The sequence below is a fragment of the Neopsephotus bourkii genome, unplaced genomic scaffold, assembly GCF_033783945.1.
Source record: "Neopsephotus bourkii isolate Nb327-2 ecotype Australia unplaced genomic scaffold, CSIRO-AGI_Nbou_v1 NB_107, whole genome shotgun sequence".
Classification (NCBI taxonomy): Eukaryota; Metazoa; Chordata; class Aves; order Psittaciformes; family Psittacidae; genus Neopsephotus; species Neopsephotus bourkii.
Window position 1 is genome coordinate 11,624,086 of NW_026900624.1, and position 21,114 is coordinate 11,645,199.

Sequence of the window (21,114 nt, forward strand, 5' to 3'; positions counted from 1 at the left end):
TCTGCCTTTTAGGTGCATTTGAGACCCAGAAAACTTCTTTATTTCCAGGAGTGCCCACTCTGACACCAGCTGAAACAACCTCTCCAGCGATTTTTTTCTCCAAGTGAGGGACCTGAACCTCACATAGGGAGCAGTAGTGTGAAGTGACCTCCTCTTCCTTTTTCCCCTTTTTGCTTTGGTGTCAGAGTTCATTGAACTTCTTTTTTTTTTTTAGTTTATCAGATTTCACAAGTACAAAGATAACTACATAAAACAACTGCTTTTGATCAAGCTGTTAATAACAGTCAGGATTTGTACATGGTGCTTAAGTGTGCTCTTTATCCTTTAGGGCAGCTGAATGAATTGATTGGGTAGTTTCCCCCTTGCTTTTAAGGAATGCTTCCATCTGAACATCTTTGTACCTTCTAATCACAAATAAGTTTTGCTTTTTTTTTTTCTTCCTAAGAAATCAATCTGGAAATTCTCTCAGAAGGCTCTGGCTTGGCTTTAAGTATGTGGAGAGAGAAGCACGTTGAGGATTTCTTTCTGCATGTTTTTAGGTGTTAACTTTTCCATGTACTAGAGGAAAACTTAGAAAACAAGGAAGCAGAAGACATACTTTGTGTGCTTTGCTGGATATTATCATCCCATGTTTTGTGAACAGCAGAGTGGAGAGGTCCTGCAGGTTTTTATGTTTTCAGCTATATGGCCTGCAGCCCTTCTTGCTCCTGGTGCTTAATACTAAGATTTCATGGCCTAAAAAGTTATTTGGAAGCTTCAAATGAAAGGTGCTCTTCAAGCACTCAAGATAAATTTGTCTCTTCCATGGAAGCTAGGGAGTTTCTCTTGGGGGTGGAGGTGAACACACACCCCAGACTTGCTTGCCATACATACTTGTGTGAGGTCAGTAAGCTTCCAAATGGCACAAACGTGATATATATCCCTCAAATAAATGTCTTTTTATCTTGAGTCAGCCTTAACATGTGGAGAATATCCCTCATTTTTCTTGTTGCTTCAAAGGAAAGCATGAGAGTTGTCACCCAGTTATCCATGGGGAGAAACATGGATAGGAACCAGTACCAGCACTGGGACACTGCCAGTGTTTCCCAGCCTTTTGGAAAGGGTTGGTTCACTTGCTTCTTGTCAGAGCATGTATTGGTATGCACATATGACAATGTCTGCTGCAAAACAGAACTTCCTGCTGATACAGATAGGAGACTTCAAACTGATCTGCAAGGGATTTAAAAGCAGAACAGTTGTCAGAAACTGTGCTCTCCAGGTAAAAGAAAACACTCTTCTTTGCATTTTCTCACAGTCATGGAACTTGCAGCTCCAGGCAGGAAAAGGCCAAATGGAGCAATAGTTCCAGAAAACTGGTTACTGCTTCCTCTAACCCTTACAAGTCAATTTATATTTATTCTGTTACATGAATTTAAAACTGGCCCTGGAAGTGGGAGAGAGCTAGCACAGGATGAATTATCCACCCAGCAGAAATTTCCACTTGTGAACGCCTTTCCTCTAATCCCTTTTTGTTTTGGAAAGTTAAGAAAGCAAAAGGAAAACGGGGCCAGACAACTTCTCACATACCAGAATACAGTCAACAAGTGCCAGGAAGAGTCAGGTTCAGCTTGTCAGATGGCTCTTAGCTTGTATTTTTGCCTTTACCTTGTATTCTACCTGGGCAATGATCCTTTTGCTTCTCCTTCTCAGTCTGGAGCAAAAGATTGCAAAGGAGTGGATAAATTACAAATATTCTAAGTGGATGAGAGGAGCAGATGTATTAAGTATCTGAGACCTGTGGATAGGAGGTTTGGGGGTTTTTTCACAGTACTAAGATCTCTTTGAAATGTCTCAGATAACAAGGTTATATAGCCTTTTTGAAGACTTACTTAGCAAAATCTTCAGTGAGACTATGAATTTAGTATGCCTATTTCTTCCTTTGATGTGTTTTTTGGTGTATGGTTTGACTTCAGGACTGCACAGTGACTAGTCCTGTGATGAACTGCAAGATCCTGTGCACGTAAAGCTGGAACCATTCCATTTTAAAGAGATGGCCACTTATTTCATGGCAGCTGCAACTATGGACAAAACAACCCTGGATGTGTATGAAGGGAGATGAGTATAACTCAGAAGAATTTTCTATTTGGAAAATTATGTGTTTCAAAACCTCAAGCTGTCAACAGTGCTGCAGCATTCCTGAATCCATACCTTCCTCTTCCACATAGCCACTGTGTCTGTGCTCTTACTTTAGACACTGTTTCTGTAAAGCAACAGTGTGCATGCTACCCAGTGGTGAGTGATGCTTGCCAGGACCAGGGCTTTGTGCCATAGTTCTCTTATTTGGCTTACTTTTAGAGCACATTATCTATTTTGCAGGTTTATACAGTACTTAGTGTCGAGAGTACTTGGACCCTCAGTGCCTTGAAAGCAAGTGTCAGGTCTGCAGCTTTTCCAGTGTTGCCCTGTGGTTTGCATAACTCTCTATCAACAGTGAAGGACTGAGATCAAAACTCAGCATGGCATGAAGGAAGGGAGGACCACAAGGAAGCCTTTGCAAATACCAACATTAGGGTACTCCTGAATTAACTTCTCACCTGCTAGATACTTTAGAAATAACAGAAAACTGACCTGTTTAAAGAACTTCAGGAAAAATTGTCAAAGGTATTCCCTACTTAGGTGATACACATGCTTTAGGTGAAATCCCTTGAAGTGGCTGAACAGAGGAATCCACCCAAGTTCAACCTACCTTCTGGCACAGGAACAAGCGCAATTCATACCAGCTCTCGGCCATGCCCCCTGACGGCTAATATACACCTCATGGTTTGTTCTTGTATGGCTTGCTTCCCTCTAAGAAACTAAATATTACATCAGTCCTTCTGGGTGACAGAATTAACATGCTGCTAATGTTGATTGAAAGCGTTGCTGCAGTAGGTAGCCGCTTGACCCTCTGGAAATGGCAGCTTGTTGTGGGCATCTTTCACAGATGCCCATAGTTTAGCTTCCAGATATCCACATCTTGCTTTTCTGCTGGTGGTAAATTTCCTGGTCCCCACAGAGATTGTCTTGGGCTGTTGTTGTAGTTTCTCATTTTTCACTTTGCTGGAATGTAGCTAGAAGAGTCTTTGCTACTCATCAGCACGGATTTTAAAACTAGAATTTAGGAAGTTGAAGTATCCAAATAATTGCACATAGGAGAGATTCAGACAGTCAGGTACAGAAGTAGCTGAACTAACTGCATTTCAGTATCCAAATAATATGCTTTTTTTTTCAGGCTGTCAGGCATGATTTTTTACTTCTTTGATTAAAGAAGTGAAGTACATTTAAATATACCCTGATGAGAAAAGGGTTTATGCCTATAAACTGCTTTATTTAAAAAGATCCCTTTTCTTTCTCCTCTTCTGAGCATACAAGCCCAGCTACTTTGAGCACTAATGCAGCATCTTGTGGCTTGTTGAAACTGAGCTGTAATATGAAAATGCTAATTTATTGTGCCAGCAATTGCAAAACAGTTTCCACTATTGGTGTGTACTTTTTCCTCTGGCCTGTATTTTTTAACTCCTCCTTTTGTAATCTTGAGTTTTGGCACATCCAAACCTACCTGTAGTTGAACAGGGCAGGTCTTGTACATTTAAAGCTATCTGAAGTAAGGTTTGTGGTGGCAGATTTTCCTGTTATTAATTATTGCCGCAAAAAACCTCCAGATTGTGGGCAATAAGCTGGCCATTATCTGTCTATCACATAGGGAGAGCAGCTGAAGTGCTGCTAGGCTTTGCTTATTTTGTTCAAGTGCTGGCAGCCTACTGCTGAAAGAGTGAGATAGCGCTGTAGCTTTGGAAATAATCTCATTTGTTCTTTCCTCCTAGCACAGACTTTGAAGGATGAAAGGTTATTGATGATTCGAACTGTATCGTAAGGAAAGAAAGAAGTGTTCCTTGAGAAGACAGCTTCCAAGTTGTTGCAGTGGTGTGTGTGGATTAATAATTTTGGTGTAACTTTGCTTAGGAAACAGGTCAATAGCTGACTTCTCTCCAATTATTGATCCTGAGGAGTTGAATGAGACAAGGTGTTGGCTTGAGGCAACCTGAACAGGGTCTTTATCATTTCTAAACAAGAGACTGAATGAGCCAAGGTGTTGGATTAGGCGCGTCAATAAAACAGCTCTTTCTCTTGAGGCTCAGAGGGATGCTTGCACACTACACCACTTCATGCTCACTCAGTTCTTAGTGTTGAGAGTTTTCCATCTCCCAGGTCCTATTGGTGTCAAACTGGTATTAGGAAAACCTCCTGTTTTAAGTTGCAGCTGCACTCGGATGCTTTTCTTCTGTGCCTGCAGCCCAGGAGAGCGTTTTGTCTCGGTATTTCCTACTGATCCAGCACCAGCTGCTACCTTCCCCAGACTCCCAGTGACTGCAGTTCTTAATCCTTTAAGCCCCTCTGTCCTGTATCTTATTAAAAGACCAGTGCTCTCCAGGGGATGGGACAGCATTTGAAATGGGTCAGTTCTTTGAACTAGGGGGCAATACTTGTGTAAATAAATCTACTCTTTATATGATCCCTTTAGGGGCTTCTGATTAGATTTATTTACAGGTTGCCTGTTCAAACTCTTCTTGCCCTATAATAGACACCTTGTATGCGTTTCTGTTAAGCAGAGCTTTGTTCTTGAGGAGCTACCTGCCTGTGTTTGCATGTAAGCTAGCCCTTAAGAGGTCCTTTGAAAGCAGGCGTTATAAAAGGCATCTGCAGACAAAAGCAGGTTATTACTGTCTGACTTGATGGAGATATTCAGGAGTTGTCACATATGCAACTAGGAGTAATAGGCTTTCAAACACTCTTCTAGTTCTTTTGGAGCAAGGACTATAATGTTAACTAAGTACAGAAATTAAAAATAACTACTGCTACATAGTATTTTCATGCAGTAAATAGTTCAGCTGTTCTTGTAAGTGGGGGTGTGACATGGAGGAAAAGGAAGGGTGGAAACCTGGATATTCTTGTGTCACCTGTGATTTAGGAAAAGACTCTACTTCGTTTAGAGGAGATGAGGGAACAGGGGGAAATAACTAGTGGGTGTATGTCAGTAGGACAATTAGCATTTCCATCAAGCTAGTGCCAGTTGGCTCTACAATTAACCGAATACAGCTTGTTCCTCCCTTCCCACTCCTCCCCCTTGGCTTTTGCTCTGTTTCTCCAGGGTTTGCTTCTGTGACTTTCCTATACTTTTCTGAGCTTCCACAGTCTTTGCTGAAGTGATGTCATGAAGCCCCCTGCGATCCCACTGCCACTGAATTCACAACCAGCTGTAGGTTCTTGGTTACCTCTTGCATTTCACTATTCCCACTCCAACTTGTATTTCACCATGCTTGAGCTTGTGCCGGAAGTCAGGACAGGCAGAGGGGGCGGGATGTGGTGGGTGAGCATCACTGCAGCTGGTCGTACATCTTGTTTTGCTTGCCTTACAGGGACTTTACAGCACATGAGCAGCATTGGTGTGCCAGGCATAGGCAGTTCCTTCCTGGACTTAGTTAAGGTGCAGGGACTCCCTTTGTACAAGAGCGTCCAGTGGAACCTTCTGAACTGCTGCACCTCTCAATGAAGAACTTGCTAGTGAGCAAAGAGAGGATTTTCTGTGAAACTGAACATGCAAAGTTTAAATAGCCTCCTCTTGCTGAGCCTAACCTAAGTACCACATGGAATAAAAACTAGAGCAAAGCTTGGACAAATGCCATCATATTGTTGCCGTGCTTGCTGTTGACATGTCCTTTTCACCACACTTCTCTGTTCACTAGCTGGATTGCATGAGTGAAATTCTGCATGCAGTTTCACACAGGGTTGCCGCCACTTTGTTAAAGACTGCAACACTTCCCAAATTGTCAACCAAGCTGATCAAGCAGTAATGCTTTTTCCCAACCCTGAAGTTACTCTGTGAAGATGCCTCCTGCCTGTGCAACCTTGTTCATAACCTGATGGATGGCTTTCCCTTGACTATGGCAAAGAAAATTTTGCCAGGCAGGGGCAGCACCATAATAAGAGTCTGTCCCTTCTGCTTTTCAGCACAAGCATGCTTCCTGACCACTTACAGCTTTGAGGAACAGCATTTCATCTTCTGACCATCAGTATAGAGATCCCACTACTTAGGTCTTCTCACTTCTGCTCATTTTACTTACATGAGTTGCAATACAAAGCTGTAGTCCTTGAAGGAGAAGTGCCTTGTGATAGGTACAAGGAGAGACTGTGAAAATTACTTCTGAAGCTTACTTTGTTGAAATATCTTCCACATCTAGTATTTGTCTTGATCATGGAGAAGATGGCAGTTTTATTAAAACATTAAGCTTGCAATATGCATGAAGATTCACTGAAAGTTTCAAGTTGAGGAATTTCAGTACTGAACCTAAGAGCAACAAAGATGCCTTACTAAAGCAGGTTTGGTTTTAGATGTATGACTGATGTGGTTCAAGAAAAGCCCCTTATTACCTTGCTGTATTTTGTAATGCATTAGCAGATGAGAAGAGTGCAAGCCAAAGTATTTTTCTAACAGCATTACAGGAGTAAGTTGTACTTGTGGGCTTTATTTGTTGCTAGCTCCCTGGTGCCAACCTTGAAATTTTAGTTGTTACTCCTTAGAGTTAATACTCACTTCAAATTTTATCCTTTGCCTTGCGATTTATTTCCACTTGCTGTTTAAGTATTCTCTCTTGATAGGATGCTTGTATCCAAGTAGTCGCTATTTACCCAGTTTGATTATACTTTCCTCAAAGATTGTTTGTAATCTCAGTATTGGGAATTGACAGTATGAAACCACTTATTTTCTCTTCTTAATAAAAGAAAAAAACATGATGAGGCATTTTTGTTTCACTGATAATCTCTATTCCCAGTCAGGTTACTTGGAATAAGAAATTGAAAGGAGACAGTACCTTTGTTGGCAAACTCACAGTGTGCATTAAACTCTTGGTAGAGACAACATATGCAGAGGTGGTTGAACATGTTCCCGCAGGAAAGCACAACGAAGAAAACTCAAATCCAAGCAAAAGACTGTCAGAATTCCCCATGCATATTTTCTTTCTTGTATACATACACTAAATACTCTATGATATACTAGCGTGCCTTATGCTAACACATATATACACATCCTAATGCTAGTTTTAAATCCCTTTAACAATCAACTTTATTTTCTTGAACTTCATCGCCCCGAAATACTCTAAGTCAGTTTTTGTATTTGTGGGTATTGGCTGTACTTTCCCTTCTCCTTTTGGGAGCCAAAATAGAGAGACTTTTGTCATGCACTCATAAAAACAGAGCACGCTTATTACAGAGGAGCAACCTTCCTCTCCTCCCTTTGCAACCATTTAGGCCTGTTTACAAAACGCATAGAGAAAAAAGGCTCTTTTCCAGCTTGTGTTCCAGCTTTCCAACATAAGTAACATGTGCCTGTGTATATACATGGGCACGCATATGCTCTGGCTTCGTCAGGCAGCAGGATTTTTAATTCCTGGGAGGGATCACCATATGGAAGAGGATGGACAGTAAGCTGTTACTGCACAGGGGAAGGAGGGATGATTCAGGGCAGTCTGCTGGATGGTTTTCAAAATGCTTTGGCAGTTTGACTCATCTATATACAGAGGCTGGGAGGAAAAAACAACACAAAGAATGTCACTCTGCTGGAGGCGAGGATTTTGAGTTGTGCCAACACATCCATGAACTGGAGCAGGATGAAGTTGCAGCTCTTTTCTATTTGCTTCCTTGTTAGAAACAGACAATTCATTTATGCATTGAGGTATGGAAGAACTTAAGTGGAACAACACGTTATAGTGACTATAATTTAAGAAATGTGTCTCGTACCTCCCTAGGGAAGGGACTGGTCATTATTTTGCAGCAGCTTTGACCTATGCAGCTTTGAAGCCCTCCTGCAACACAGATGCCAGATAATCTGGGCAGCTCTGAGCAGTCTTTCTCTTCCCGTTGAATATATGTTAATCCTTCTGCTTGATGGGGGTACTTGTCTTTGGAAGAAGAGATCTGACTTTATTAAAAATGATAGTGGTGCATTTAATCTCTCACAACAACCCTGAGATAGTTACTTTGGTGTGTTTGTGTGTGCTGCGTAATGGAAGAGATTTTTTATGTTCGCAGCTGCTGTTGATTTCCCCCACCCATACAAGAAAAATTATACTATGAGTTAAGACATTTCCTAATCCTTAGTATGGTATCCCTTCTTCTCTTGTCGTGTGGGTGCTATTTGTAAGGCTGCTTTCAGCTTCTCCCTAAGAAAAGTCACAGTTTATATTTCATATTGCTAACTGCGTTCTCCCTATCTCACATTCTCCATACATGTATAACTTGAGACCTTCTTAGATAGATAAGCACAAAAGACTCTTTTCTGTTTTTACCTGGTTGTCTGAAACTCCCAAGTATGCAGAAGCTTCTGTTGTTTGTTGCCCCAAAAATATGAGTCTTCAGAGTAAAAGCCTGTAGTATGGTCTGATACCTCAAAACGTTCTTCTTTAACACTTTTTACCCCTTCAGTAGCTACATTGTTCCTTTTTTTTTCTGGGGGGGGGGGTGGGTGTCTTTAATTACCAGTGCACCCTATACACAAAAGACAGCAAATACAGCAGCATATAAAAACAAGCTTGTAAAAAAATAAGCCATAAACCTCTTCCTTGCAACTCTTCCAAACCAAATACTCTCTCCCTAACCCTTTTTATATACAGCTGAACTAGAGCTGCTTAAGTTCACCTGGGGTCATACTTAGGGTTTCAGCTGAATAACCCTGTGCTGTCAGGATGGACTTGGAGCCAGAGAGTTGGGGCATAAGCATGACATTGTTAGGAACCCTGAGATCTCCAAGTTTGTGCAGAACTTGCTTTCTTACTAATGCACTGATGTTCTCATTCTGAGGTTGTCTTTAATTTCCACAATATCAGGGTCATACTATTTAAGTTTACATGGTTAGGTCTGTAGTGGAGAGCAAGTTTTAGCAGGGGTTAACTGATTCAGAGAACTCAGTGTAGGTCCCTGAAGACTGAGCAAAAATAGGTTGGGATTTTTGGATACTGGTTTAGTTCCAGGACAAGCAGAGGGGGCGATGGGAACGATTGGAGTTGGGAACCCAGGCAGAATTCATTTTTGCTTCACAAAAAAAAAACCAAAAATGTGGTGTCTTTTAAGTCTTGCTCGATGTTATGCAGTTAAAAAAAAAAAAAAAAGAAAAAGAAATAAAGTATATTTGTTTTGTTTTCAGTTTTCTGTAACTGTGGAAATGACACTGATGCTCGTTTGAGTCAATACGATTTCAAAATAATTACAAAGTGACTAATACCTGAAAAATCTGCATGCCGTTTGACTCGCAGTTCAGGGCTTGTTTCATTGGAAGGCCTTTGACTGCCACAAATTGCTTTCAATTGGCAGAGCACTTCTTATAACAAGCAATATTTCAGCATAATTCAATTGGGTTCCCTGCCAAGGAGGAAATTGTAATCCTGAAGCTTTTTGATGGCGTCACCTGGTTGGTGGTCATCTCTTGGCCTGTGGGCAGGTATGGCTGAGTGTGGGGTGACTCAGATGGTCCAACCACCACAGTTTTTTAAATACTTCCTCACCAGGCCCTGGGATGTTTGTCCAGCTTCTGCCCCAGTGTGAGCAGTGAAGGATCTGGCAATGAGAATGCCAAGCCCTGCTCTGGTTTCCAGCGAGGCTGCTTGGCAGCTGGAGGAGACCGCAGCTGCTTCAAGGCTTTGAATTGATGTGTGTGTGACAGCAAGGACCCCTGGCTGGACTGAACCTTCCTGAGCTGTTAGTCATCTGAGCCTGGCTTGCGATGAAACAGCGAGCAGAAGCACTAACAATCTCCCGCTTGCTTTTTGAGCTAGAAATGCACCTTGAGAAGCCCATAGGAAACAACCACAGCCAAAGCTTTTTGTCAACAGTATGCGGGGCAAGCAGGAGCTTCAGTGTGCAGAAACTGAAATTTAAAGCTCCCTGTGTCTGATACTAACATGGTATCACGCTGTGGAAAACAAGAATGCAAAGGACTTGGTAAGCACAGCAAGTTTCACAAAGCGCTCACCCAAATGCTGCTGCTGGGTATTGGACAGCAAAGTTTGCGATGTTCTAAGTCCAGATGTGGTAGAAGTACGGATTGTTCTAAGATGTGACAGATTAAAAAGCAAAGTGGAGACCCATCCTAGGTCAGTTCGAAGTCTTAAAGATCAAAAAACCTCCCTTCTGCCATAAACCCTTAATCCTTTGTTGGTATTCTGCTTGATTTTCACTGAGCTTTTAGGTTTCCCCTTGTAATCTGCAGTATGCCTTAAAGATGAAATAAATATTGCCATGTAACAAAATCTCATTTTCTGTTAAAGGATCATTGCAGGTGGCCCTGTGACAGTGATGTTACAGCGTGGCTTGCTGCAAAACTAGCTTGCTACTTTTTGACATGGACAGGCTCACTCTGTTTAAGCTGGGTCTGAAACGCTGGGACTGTGGGTTTTTTGATTCTGGTCTCTTATCACATGAAATTTGTATCAAGTAGTACCTTAGGTAGCACACTTGATGCTCCTCGAGGAAATTACTTTTCTACAAAGTGTGATAGTGTTGCAATGTGTTTCCTCGCAGGCGTTGGACCTGGGACCATGTTCTTTGCAGCGATTCATGGCTCTGCTGGATGGCTCTGGTCAGTGCCAGGGGTCTAGCAAAACCCAGGAAGGGCTGTGTGGAGACATGTGGAATGTGGATTAGTTTCATATGTGCCTAAGAGCAAGGATGCCCAGGAGAAAAGCTGAAATAGGGCTTTGGTGGCTCTCAGCAGGGGCTGAGAGGAATCATTTCATGGGTCCAGGGCTGCTCTTACTTCTGCACATATTTAACAGGGAAGATAAATCCAGCAAACCCCAAGCATTGGAGATTTAGTGTTCCCAAAGCATGTAACTGTGTTGGGAAGTACCACTTCTGATTTTGGAGTTCTGAAACATGGATCAAAGGATCTCAGGTATAATCCTGTATCCTTAAATGATCTTTTCATTCAGCACCCTGAACTGAATTGCTGCAGTTGAGCAGCGTGAGGGCAGAATCCTCTTACCCTGTGGCTTTCCTCGCCTTATGACTTCACCTGTAAATAGAAGTTGTCTATAATTAGATGTGGGACTCGTATCTGCCCTGTGCTTGCATCAGGGAGCCTTAATTCTGTGTGAATGGAATTTCCTTGCGTGTTTGTCAGGGAGGGAAGCACCAGACCTGTAACTGAGACCCTTCTCAGGGGACAGCCCTGACAATTCCTGCTCCTCTGCAATGCCCAAACCCTGTTTTGGTGATCTGTATCAGTTGGAAGAAACTCAGTACTTGAATCTCATAAAGGGGACTTGTGATCTTTGTTCAGGACAAGACGAAAAAAAATAATAAATCCCCTGAACTGGTTCCCCAAATTCTTCATAATTTTCTGTCTTGTCAATTCAGCAAACCGAATGAGTTTTCACTCATTATTCACAGCTATTTCACTATTCACAGCTATTGCAGCCAGTTGTAGTACAGATGTATGTATGAGGAGAAAAAAACCCATCCTGTAAGCCAGCTGCTTTGGATTTGTATCAAATTGAGGGCAGGTATTTCATGTGCCTGGGGAGGAAAAAACCTGTGAACATCAAGTTCAGCTAACCTTATGTTTTTAAACCAAACAGCCCCTCTTCCTAAGCCTTTCTCTGAGGGAGGTATGGAAGGAAACTTCTCCCCATGCCATCTGGAAGGTGTATGTTTTTTGAGTGGGACAACAAAGCTCTCTTCTGACCAGAATGCATGCATCTGATATTAAAATATATCCATGCATCTGATACTACAGTTTGTGTCTGGGCTGAAGCCCTGTACAATAACAGCTAATGAGAGTTTTACCTGAAGTCGTTTTAGGTCTCCTAGGTCATTAGGAGTAAAAAGGTCTTGACTGATACTGAGCATGAAAAAGCACAAAGCAGAGAAGATAGCCAGTTAATGGAAAAATTGAGGTAATTCCCCTCCAGACTGCAGTTTCGAGTCTTGTATAAATAGGACTTTGTATGTTGAAAATAATTACTGTAAAAGCAAAGGGAAGAGCCTTCTCTTCAATCGCTGGTTCCCTGTGAAAACTCCAGGAGGGAGTAACCCATCTGCTTTTGCCAGGAGCAATGAAATGCTGTCATCTTGTCTGCAGGTTCTGCATGCAGCAAATAACTCAGCAATGATGTAGGTTATGCTTCAGTCTGGGAGAGAAACTGGGAAATCCAGAAAGTCTGCACTGGGGCAGTACAAGATAACGCTGTACATGACTGTAGAAACCCAAACTTTGCAGAAATAAATGCCCTTTTCCATTATGAGCCCGTATTGTGCAAAGGTCTGAGGACCTGCTTAACTCCATGAGGTAGGAGCAGTTGGGCTGGTGTTAGCGTAATACTTATTGTACAGAAACTCCAGGGCATGTCCAGGGACAATTTCCAGGTTATTCTCCAATTACTGGTGAAGGTAAGCTCCTGGGGGGCTAGAAATGAAGGAATGTTGTGGAATGGCAGACAGTAATGTTTTTGATGGTCTTTCAGACTAACAGGGATGCCAAAGGAAAAATATGATCCTCCAGATCCTCGCAGAATTTACACCATCATGTCAGCAGAAGAGGTAGCCAATGGGAAGAAGTCACACTGGGCTGAGTTAGAGATCTCGGGTGAGTTGAGTTGGTTTTGAATTTTGGTTCAGTGGGGTTGTTGGTGCCCCAGAATCGTACCGGGCACTTTCAGGTAGGGGATCCTATTGGGAAAAGAGTTTTACTGAGCTGGGGGAGGAGGAGTAGTAGCTCACTAAACAGTTGGGTCTGAGCTTGGCTGGCTTATATTCAGCCCAGTTCATTTAAAACAGCAGCTCAGATTGGACATGAGTTTTTGGGTAGCGCATCTGCTTCCCTAGAACTGTACCTCTGTCCTTTTAACTAGGAGGGTTAGATAATTATTTAAAGTCTGCTTGGAGAGAAGATACACAAAGGTATCTCCTGCAAGCGTCACTCAGTGATCCAGCAAAGTGATAGAATATCTGATGGTTTAAGAGCACAAACCTGACTGAAGAGGCGATTCTTTACTTTTCTTTTTTAGGTAGAGTGCGGAGTTTAAGTACATCACTTTGGTCGCTGACACACTTGACTGCTCTGCATCTCAATGACAACAATCTTACTCGCATTCCACCTGATATTGCCAAGCTTCACAATCTGGTTTACCTGAATCTGTCATCCAACAAACTCAGAAGTTTACCAGCAGAACTAGGAAACATGGTATCTCTCAGGTGAGAGAAATTATTCTGGTTAACTTTTCAAAAATCTATATTCTGGGATTGGGACCAAGAATTTTATCTTCCTTTTCATTCTTCAAATAATTCAGGATGGGTGCAAAGCTTCAGTTCTAATAATTACTGTAGGGTTCATTACCCTTCTTTACTGGTCTCTACAGGTGCATGTCTGTAAGCTATGTGGTTTCTTCTCTGAAACATTCATTGAGACTTGATACTTGCTTGCTGTTTAAATTCTTCCTGATTCAATTTTGGGGTTTTTGTGGTTTTTATGGGTTTTTTTGGTCATGCTTTGAAATGGGAAGATTGGCATATTTTTCCATAACACACAAAAAAAATCAGGGTGCAAAGTGTCATCTTTGAAGACGTACTTATGAAGTGAAACTCACCAAAAGTTTTGTTTTTTTTGCATTTGCTGCAGGGAATTGTTTTTAAATAACAATCTGTTACGGGTTTTGCCTTATGAACTTGGACGGCTCTTCCAGCTACAAACCCTAGGTTTGAAAGGTGAGTGTGTTCTTTGCAATTAAATATTCCTAGGAGTTCTCTTGAATAACTGAGGGGGCTGCACTCAAAATCTTTGTGTATTACCCCAGCATTTTGTTAGAGTTTATTTGAGATACTAAGCTTGTAGCAAAAGCCAGTTTGGAAAAGGATGCTTTTTTAATGCTGTCAAACTTCCTTATGAGGCTATTTCATATCTGTAGATAGGTAAATAAACCCTTTAACCTACTGTATTATTACGTGAGTCAAAAGAAAAAAGTCTGTGCCAGCTATTTCTGTAGCATCTGTTACTGTGGTACTCTACAGTTACAAGTTAAGCAACCTGAATATCTTCTGAGTCAGTTTGTCTCTTCTCATTATGGAGATTTTCTTTGGTTGGAAAGCCTTGAGAAAGTCAAGCAGCTAATCACCCAGTTGTTGTTTTATGCTGTTGGCAGGCAATCCTTTATCACAAGATATTCTCAGCCTCTACCAGGACCCAGACGGAACTCGGAAGCTACTGAACTACATGCTTGACAATCTAGCAGGTGACAGCCTTAGAGCTCTGATTGACATAAGTGGTTTAAAAGCATGCATTTCTGACAGCATTTCCTGCTAAAACAAGAATCTGAACCACTGAAGGCAGAGTGTTTTCTAACTGCTTTTGCATTTGTCGAGTGGTTGTAGTTGTACACACAAACACACACTGTAGAGGAGGTCGAATTATATTGTCCAGACTTTTCTCATGTTACCGTATTACATCCAGTTGTTCCCACTGTTCTATTTGAAACCCTTCAGTTACCAACAAAACTGCAAGATCTTTCTGGCTGAAGCCATTTTGATACTTTCCACTAGAAATTATAATCCAAATGCAAGCAGAATATGCAATTTAAATATCAAAATACCAAAGTGATTAAGAATATCCAGTATCTGACTTGAATCCTGTGTTGTGGTTCTGTAACTGAGTTTTCTGGTTTGCCTCTTGATGTCTAATAGGTTAAAACACTGCAGGAATGATGGATATAGGGTGAGGTTCTTGGAGAAGTGTGTCTGAATCACTACAGGATTTACCCCTCCTTCTTCAGCAATATATTCAAGATGGAGGAGTACATTGGTGGTGCTTCTAGATTAGAAAGCAAGTGACAAAAACAGTGATGAACCTTAAAACTGACAAATTTGCCTTTACTATAGGTAGTTATTTGCCCTTTACATTATTGTTGCCTGCCCTGGAGTATAAAAAGATTCAGGGAGTTGGGGTTGCGAAGCACAGTATGGAACATTATTGTTCACTTGTCATTTTGACTTATAAATTGTAACTTACAAATATAAACCCTGAGTTAATCACTGGTTTCTATTTTTTTTTTATAGTTCATCCTGAGCAGCTGCCTCCAAGGCCATGGATTACTTTAAAAGAGCGAGACCAAATTCTGCCCTCAGGTAAATCTGCGGTTCTTTTCCCTATGTTCACACAGTGATGCACTGCGAAACTTTTATTTGGATTTATTTTCAGAGAAGTCTTCTGCCTTACACGGAGCAGGTTGAAAATAGCAATTTGTGTTGATTGGTACTAAAATGATTAACATATGGCTATGCTGTACATACCAGTTTTGTAATTTGAATGGGATGCCGGTCATTTCTTTTCAATTTTAGGCTTTTTTTCACACTTGTTCCAGCCACTGATGCCCAAGCAAAAGAGCTTTTTTTAAAAGAAATTCATTTCTCAGAAGTGATAACTGTAAAATAACGGTGTACAAATGCTGTGTCCACGCTCAGGCTAACCGAAGTGAGACTTTGGGAAATGCCTATCTGCAAGTAAACACGCGGAGTGCCTGGGGCTGAAGTCAGTGTAGTGCCCTCTATTGTTGCTTTTGGTAAAGTGCAAGAGGCAGCATTTCTTCAGGCTGTCCCAAGTCCAGCGGCTTTCCCTCCCCTGCTCGTCCTGAATATAACCAACCAGAAAAAAAACAGGAAGAAATGGAAAATGCCAGAAGTCCTGTAAACCACCACCAGATTAAGTTCGGTATTTCTGTTCAGATTCCTCCCTAAGTCAATGTCTCAGAGGAGTTTTATAATTTTCTTTTTATTTTTATAATCAAACTTTGTGAGCACAAGTAGAATTCAGAGGTCATTAGGAAACACAGCATTAGGCAATTGAGCTGTGGAATATTTAATAGTAAAAATTGTACCAATAACATTGCTTGTTGTTATAAAATTAAACCTGACAGCAGAAATCTTCTGTGACTATGAGTATGAAAAAGTACCTCTGTGGGATAGCCTCATAGTAAAACCTCACTTCTTTCTGTGCAGATTTGAACAGTCTTTTCCAGTGGCATGGTGTTACGATGTTGCATTTACCCATCTTTTTTAATCTTGGTGTAAAACCTAAGGGAGTTCAGAAGCTTGTGTGTGAAAGAAGTGTGTTTGAAGCTGAATGATCTGATGAGCTGCATGCTGACTTTTCTTTTTTCAAATGCAACCAAATAATTTATTAGGTGCTTGCTGATGGATGAATTCATTTTTTCTCTTCCCTGCCTTCACCCAGACATTTCTCTCCCTCTTAGGCTTGATAGATACAACTTAGAAATGTTTTACAGGTGCTAAGGATGTAGTACAAATGTTTTGAAATCAAACTGCCTAAAACTGAAGCATTCTAAAGCAGCATTTCTGTCTGATTTCTTACCGAAGTGAGAGGCTGTTCCTAATTGTTGCCTATATCTAGATCTCCCCCATCCCCACAGGTAACCAAGAATCGACAGCAAAATAGGATTGCATTACTTTGTAATGCCCACAACACCTTCTCCTTTTGGAAGTAATGCTGATTTTTTTTTTCAGGGAGAGTTTAGCCTTGTTTGGTAAATGCTGGCTCATAAAATGCTCAGTAGAATAAGCCCACTGACTTGTGTTCAGCAGGCGCTCCAGAATAGACCATGTAAGATCCAATATTTTGGCTTGAATAAGTTCAGCATTTGTAATCTTTAGAGGCTGATAACCTTTCCCTTTTCTTCTTTCCTTCCAGCTTCATTCACAGTTATGTGTTACAATGTGCTGTGTGATAAATATGCCACCCGGCAGCTCTATGGCTACTGCCCATCTTGGGCACTCAACTGGGAGTATAGAAAAAAGGGAATCATGGAAGAAATCGTCAATTGTGATGCAGATATTATTAGTCTTCAGGTAATTGGAAAATAACTTTATTTTTCATCAGAAACAGAAAACATTAACGTCCGCTCTTAGAATGAAATGCTTTCTTGAGAACATCATGCTCGTCTGCTTGCTAACAAATTTGGGGGCTTACCCATACAAGCTGTGTGCAGAGATCCTTGTTTGTGCATTGGCTTGTGTTTTATGAAATGAGACAAAGCAAGTGAGATAAAATTAGCTAAATTAGTAGGTAATCTGTATTGGAAGATCTGGGTCTTTTCCTGCTCAGATAAGCATCCTAAATATTCTCCCTCTGGGTATATAGGGTTTACTGCAGAAGGGGAGAATGAAAATGATATATTCCCAAATCCTGGTCCATTCCTGCTTGACATAGAAGTTAAAATCTCAAGAATACTCTCACTGGTAAACAAAGGGACTCTTATGGTCACAGTTAAATATCAAGTGTTATTGGCACATGTATCCTGCTGTGTCATTAGAAATATATTGCCAGTGTTTAGAACAGTTGAATGCTTCTGCCTTTAAACTGTTCTTTCATTTTTTAAGCAAGTTCTGATAGGCAAAAATCTTGCTCAAGAAGAGAGTAGTTACCTTTGTCTGAAAACCTCAAGAGATTAACCTCTAAAATCCTCTTGGAGATCAAATTTTGCTACAGAGAAAATGTATTGTTACAGAGCAGCAAGAGACCCTTGTGTGAAATAAATTACATATTAATTGCTGCTGGATACTTGTCAACCTCTCAGAAGTTTTGACCTAGGATGGTACCCGTGTTCAGATGTCAAAAATACCAGGTGTAATCTATTGTTATTCAAAATAAACCTGCCACTTTCCCTTCTGGGGGAATTCGAGGATATGCAGGAATGTAAATGTGTTTCTGGTAGGCCATTAATCTAGGAAGTGACATGATTTGTGCAAACAGAACCTTTTTGCTTTGATGAGAGCTGCTGACTGCAAGCCAAGGCAGGCACAAGTTGCCGTACAGAAATAGGAATGGTTTGTTTGACTGTGTTAGCCTAAGGTATTTGTGTTTAATTCCAGGAAGTGGAAACAGAGCAATACTTCACCCTTTTTCTGCCAGCCTTGAAAGAACGAGGATATGATGGATTTTTTTCTCCAAAGTCACGTGCCAAAATCATGTCTGAGCAGGAGAAAAAGCATGTGGACGGCTGTGCAATATTCTTCAAAACTGAAAAGTAAGGGGCAGAAACAGCTTTTAAAAAATACATTAAAACCAGCTTGATTTAGGTCTGAATGTTTTCCCCAGGGCACGTGGTAGCTGAAGGACTGTAAACCAAAATAGAAAGTTCATGACAAAGAATGAGCCTCCCTTCTTTTCTGCTGCTTTGTTTGCAACACAGCCCTTCCATTCTTTTCAGAGATGAACAAAAATACTTCTTCAGAAACCAGGGAAGTTGCAGGAGAGCTGGTACAAGTGAAAACTTGCATGTTTATGTACACATTTTTTGACAGATCTAATAAATACCTTCCGTACAAACTTCTGCCTTGCTTGACAGCAGTTTCATCCCTCTAAGAGTAAAGATCTAGAAGCTGTGCTTTCTTGATCATCAGGTATTAAAAGATGTGTTACTGCAAAAGGATCACAGAATATTCTCTGCTGTATGAATCAAGATGTTGTTGAATACCTGATCCAAAAAGTTCTGCTACACTAAAAGCATCAAACTATTGGGAAGGGAGGAAAAGTGGTGGCATTCACACTTCTCGTCTGTGTAAACTGCTCACAGGTTGTACCACACTGAGTATCCCTCTGAATACTACCTCAAAACAGTTTCAGTAATTAGAATGGAAGTTTTGCAAAGGCTTTCAGAGTTTTCACTTCTTCCAGAAACAAAAATAAACTTTTCAGATCATGTATAAAACCAATTTGACTGGGTTTGACTGGGAAGTCTGTGAAAACAAACAGCTGATGTTTTTCAAACCTTGAAACTAACAAGGGTATATAGAGAACTGATTATTATGCTTTGGCTCTTACATGTGAGAACAGAAGACATAACACTCATTTTCTCAGAGCACAAACAGAAAAAGACCCCAACTTTCAATAGGTAGCCTTCAGTTTGTCCTAAAACAAGGCACTTTGGGGCATCCTAAGGCTGGAAGGGAATGAAAAACCAAGTTCACAAAACTAATGCTGATAGCTGGTGGTTTCAAAGAAGCTGTTTTTCCACAATGCATTTGCCCGTAGTAAAAGGCAAGCCTTTAATTACCATCTCTTCTTAATTTTTTTGCCTAGAACACTCCAGAAGAGGTGCAATAACCTCTGACATTGCTCTGAACAGTCCTCTTGGAGTGCTATGCTGAAACAAGTAAACAGTTCCTAAACCCCAGGTATCTCATCTCCTGTGAGAGTATCTTGCTTGCCAGATGAAGAGCTCTATCCTGACTGGGGGAATATTTCTTAGAACTGTTTTCACTTTTATAAAATGAGCAGACAAAAGAAATGTGCCTCACCTCGTGCCTCTAGGCTCTCTCCTTAGACATGGTATACTGGAGTGCAGAGAGGAACCACATCTTTTCATGTAGCTGTACATCAGACGTGTTCACATGTGATTCTCTTTGTTTAATCAGGTTTACACTAGTGCAGAAGCATACAGTGGAGTTCAACCAAGTGGCAATGGCTAACTCTGAAGGTTCAGAAGCTATGTTAAACAGAGTGATGACAAAGGACAACATCGGAGTTGCCGTGGTGTTAGAGGTGCACAAAGAACTATTTGGAGCAAGTGAGTATGACCATGGTTCTCTCATTGATAACTCAAACCACATAAAGGCATGAGTTATTCCTAAATAATAGAGCTCTCAAGAATATTATTGCCATTGCTGATGGTAACCAAATACTTATGGATGAGCAAATGCTGTTTACTGTATGATAGCCCATCAGTGGGTAAGACAGGACACACACAACATGATTTTCTAGTCCACAGCCAGATACCCAGCATTTAGCTTTCTCCTTTCAAGCTTTTGTCCCTGCTTTCTTCCTCTGTTAATTTCTACTTGAAGAATTAAGCTTTTCCAAGTTGAATGTGTTTGTATGCATGGGCTCTTACCAGTCATTATCAATAATGTTCAACTTCTGTTTTCAACTCTTTTTTTTTTCCCTTGGTTGAATCCCCCCCCCCAGTGACTGTAAGACAGTGCTAATGTACTGGCGCAGAAGAATGAGATTATCAGATATCTTTTCATGCCACTTGATTGACTGGCTGTCACATTTTCATTTAAGTTTGATCAGATGCAGTAGACAATTTCAACGTGCTTATAATTGCCACCCTGCTCTGTCTGCGTGTCTGGGTGTTTTTTTGATGGCTTGTTGCCAGCATAGCCTTCAAAGGAGCAGAATGTCTGAATTGCAGGAATGGAAGGAACTGCCTGTGGCTTTATGCCCCATCTTTCAGAGTACTGTTTCTCGGATAAATAGTAAAAGCAGCTACAGTGTTAAGCAGCAGCCAGGTCTGCACTGTATTTAAGCATTAACATTTAATAAGCAGGTTTGAGGTTTTTTCCAAGGGAACAATTTGCTGTACTGTGGAAGCTAAGAGTTAGGAAACTCCCTATTGCCTTTAATATTGAATAGTTGTGCAAGGTCAAGTGATAGCCACTTGAGGAGTAGATAAGTAATGCAACTGTAAGAGTTTCAGATTATGCTGGCTGTTTCTTTCCTATATTGGACAGACTTAGTCACATACTGATTTAGAAAGGAGTAGTGGTTCAGGTATTGCCTCTTTTTCCAGCAATAAAAATACATCCATTGTTGGTGTGTCTGACTTGGAGTCCTTTGTAGCTAGATCCTGAATGTTAACAGGAAGGAATCTGCTAGATTCCCACAGTCAGCCTTTCACTGATAGAAACGTCTTTGTTTATTCAGGTATGAAATCACTTCATGTGGACAAACAGCTGCTTATTGTGGCCAATGCCCACATGCACTGGGACCCTGAATACTCAGATGTGAAACTCATTCAGACAATGATGTTTGTCTCAGAACTTAAAAATATCCTCGAGAAAGCCTCAAGCAGGCCCAGTAGTCCAACAGCAGATCCTAACTCTATCCCTCTGGTGCTCTGTGCAGATCTCAACTCATTACCTGATTCAGGTAAGACTGGTTTTGGCTTAATTTTTAACTTACCCTCTTAGAACGGTTGAATCCTCTTTTCCTCTGAGGGCAGTAGTGTGGTTTGCACTTCCCTGGATGAAAGCTTTAGT

At 41.0% G+C, this 21,114-nt stretch overlaps 1 protein-coding gene across 2 annotated transcripts in view; it reads left to right on the top strand.

Moving 5' to 3' along the window:
* CNOT6L (CCR4-NOT transcription complex subunit 6 like) overlaps positions 1–21,114 on the top strand; it is a 32,033-nt gene that overhangs the window by 6,322 nt on the left and 4,597 nt on the right. For both annotated transcript variants that reach the window (XM_061360533.1, XM_061360527.1), the window contains exons 2-10: positions 12,531–12,652; positions 13,074–13,260; positions 13,685–13,770; positions 14,205–14,294; positions 15,115–15,183; positions 16,763–16,920; positions 17,944–18,098; positions 19,489–19,640; positions 20,780–21,004. In XM_061360533.1, the coding sequence (XP_061216517.1) occupies positions 12,541–12,652; positions 13,074–13,260; positions 13,685–13,770; positions 14,205–14,294; positions 15,115–15,183; positions 16,763–16,920; positions 17,944–18,098; positions 19,489–19,640; positions 20,780–21,004 (1,234 nt within the window). In that variant the 5' untranslated portion in view covers positions 12,531–12,540. The remainder of the gene's footprint in view (positions 1–12,530; positions 12,653–13,073; positions 13,261–13,684; positions 13,771–14,204; positions 14,295–15,114; positions 15,184–16,762; positions 16,921–17,943; positions 18,099–19,488; positions 19,641–20,779; positions 21,005–21,114) is intronic.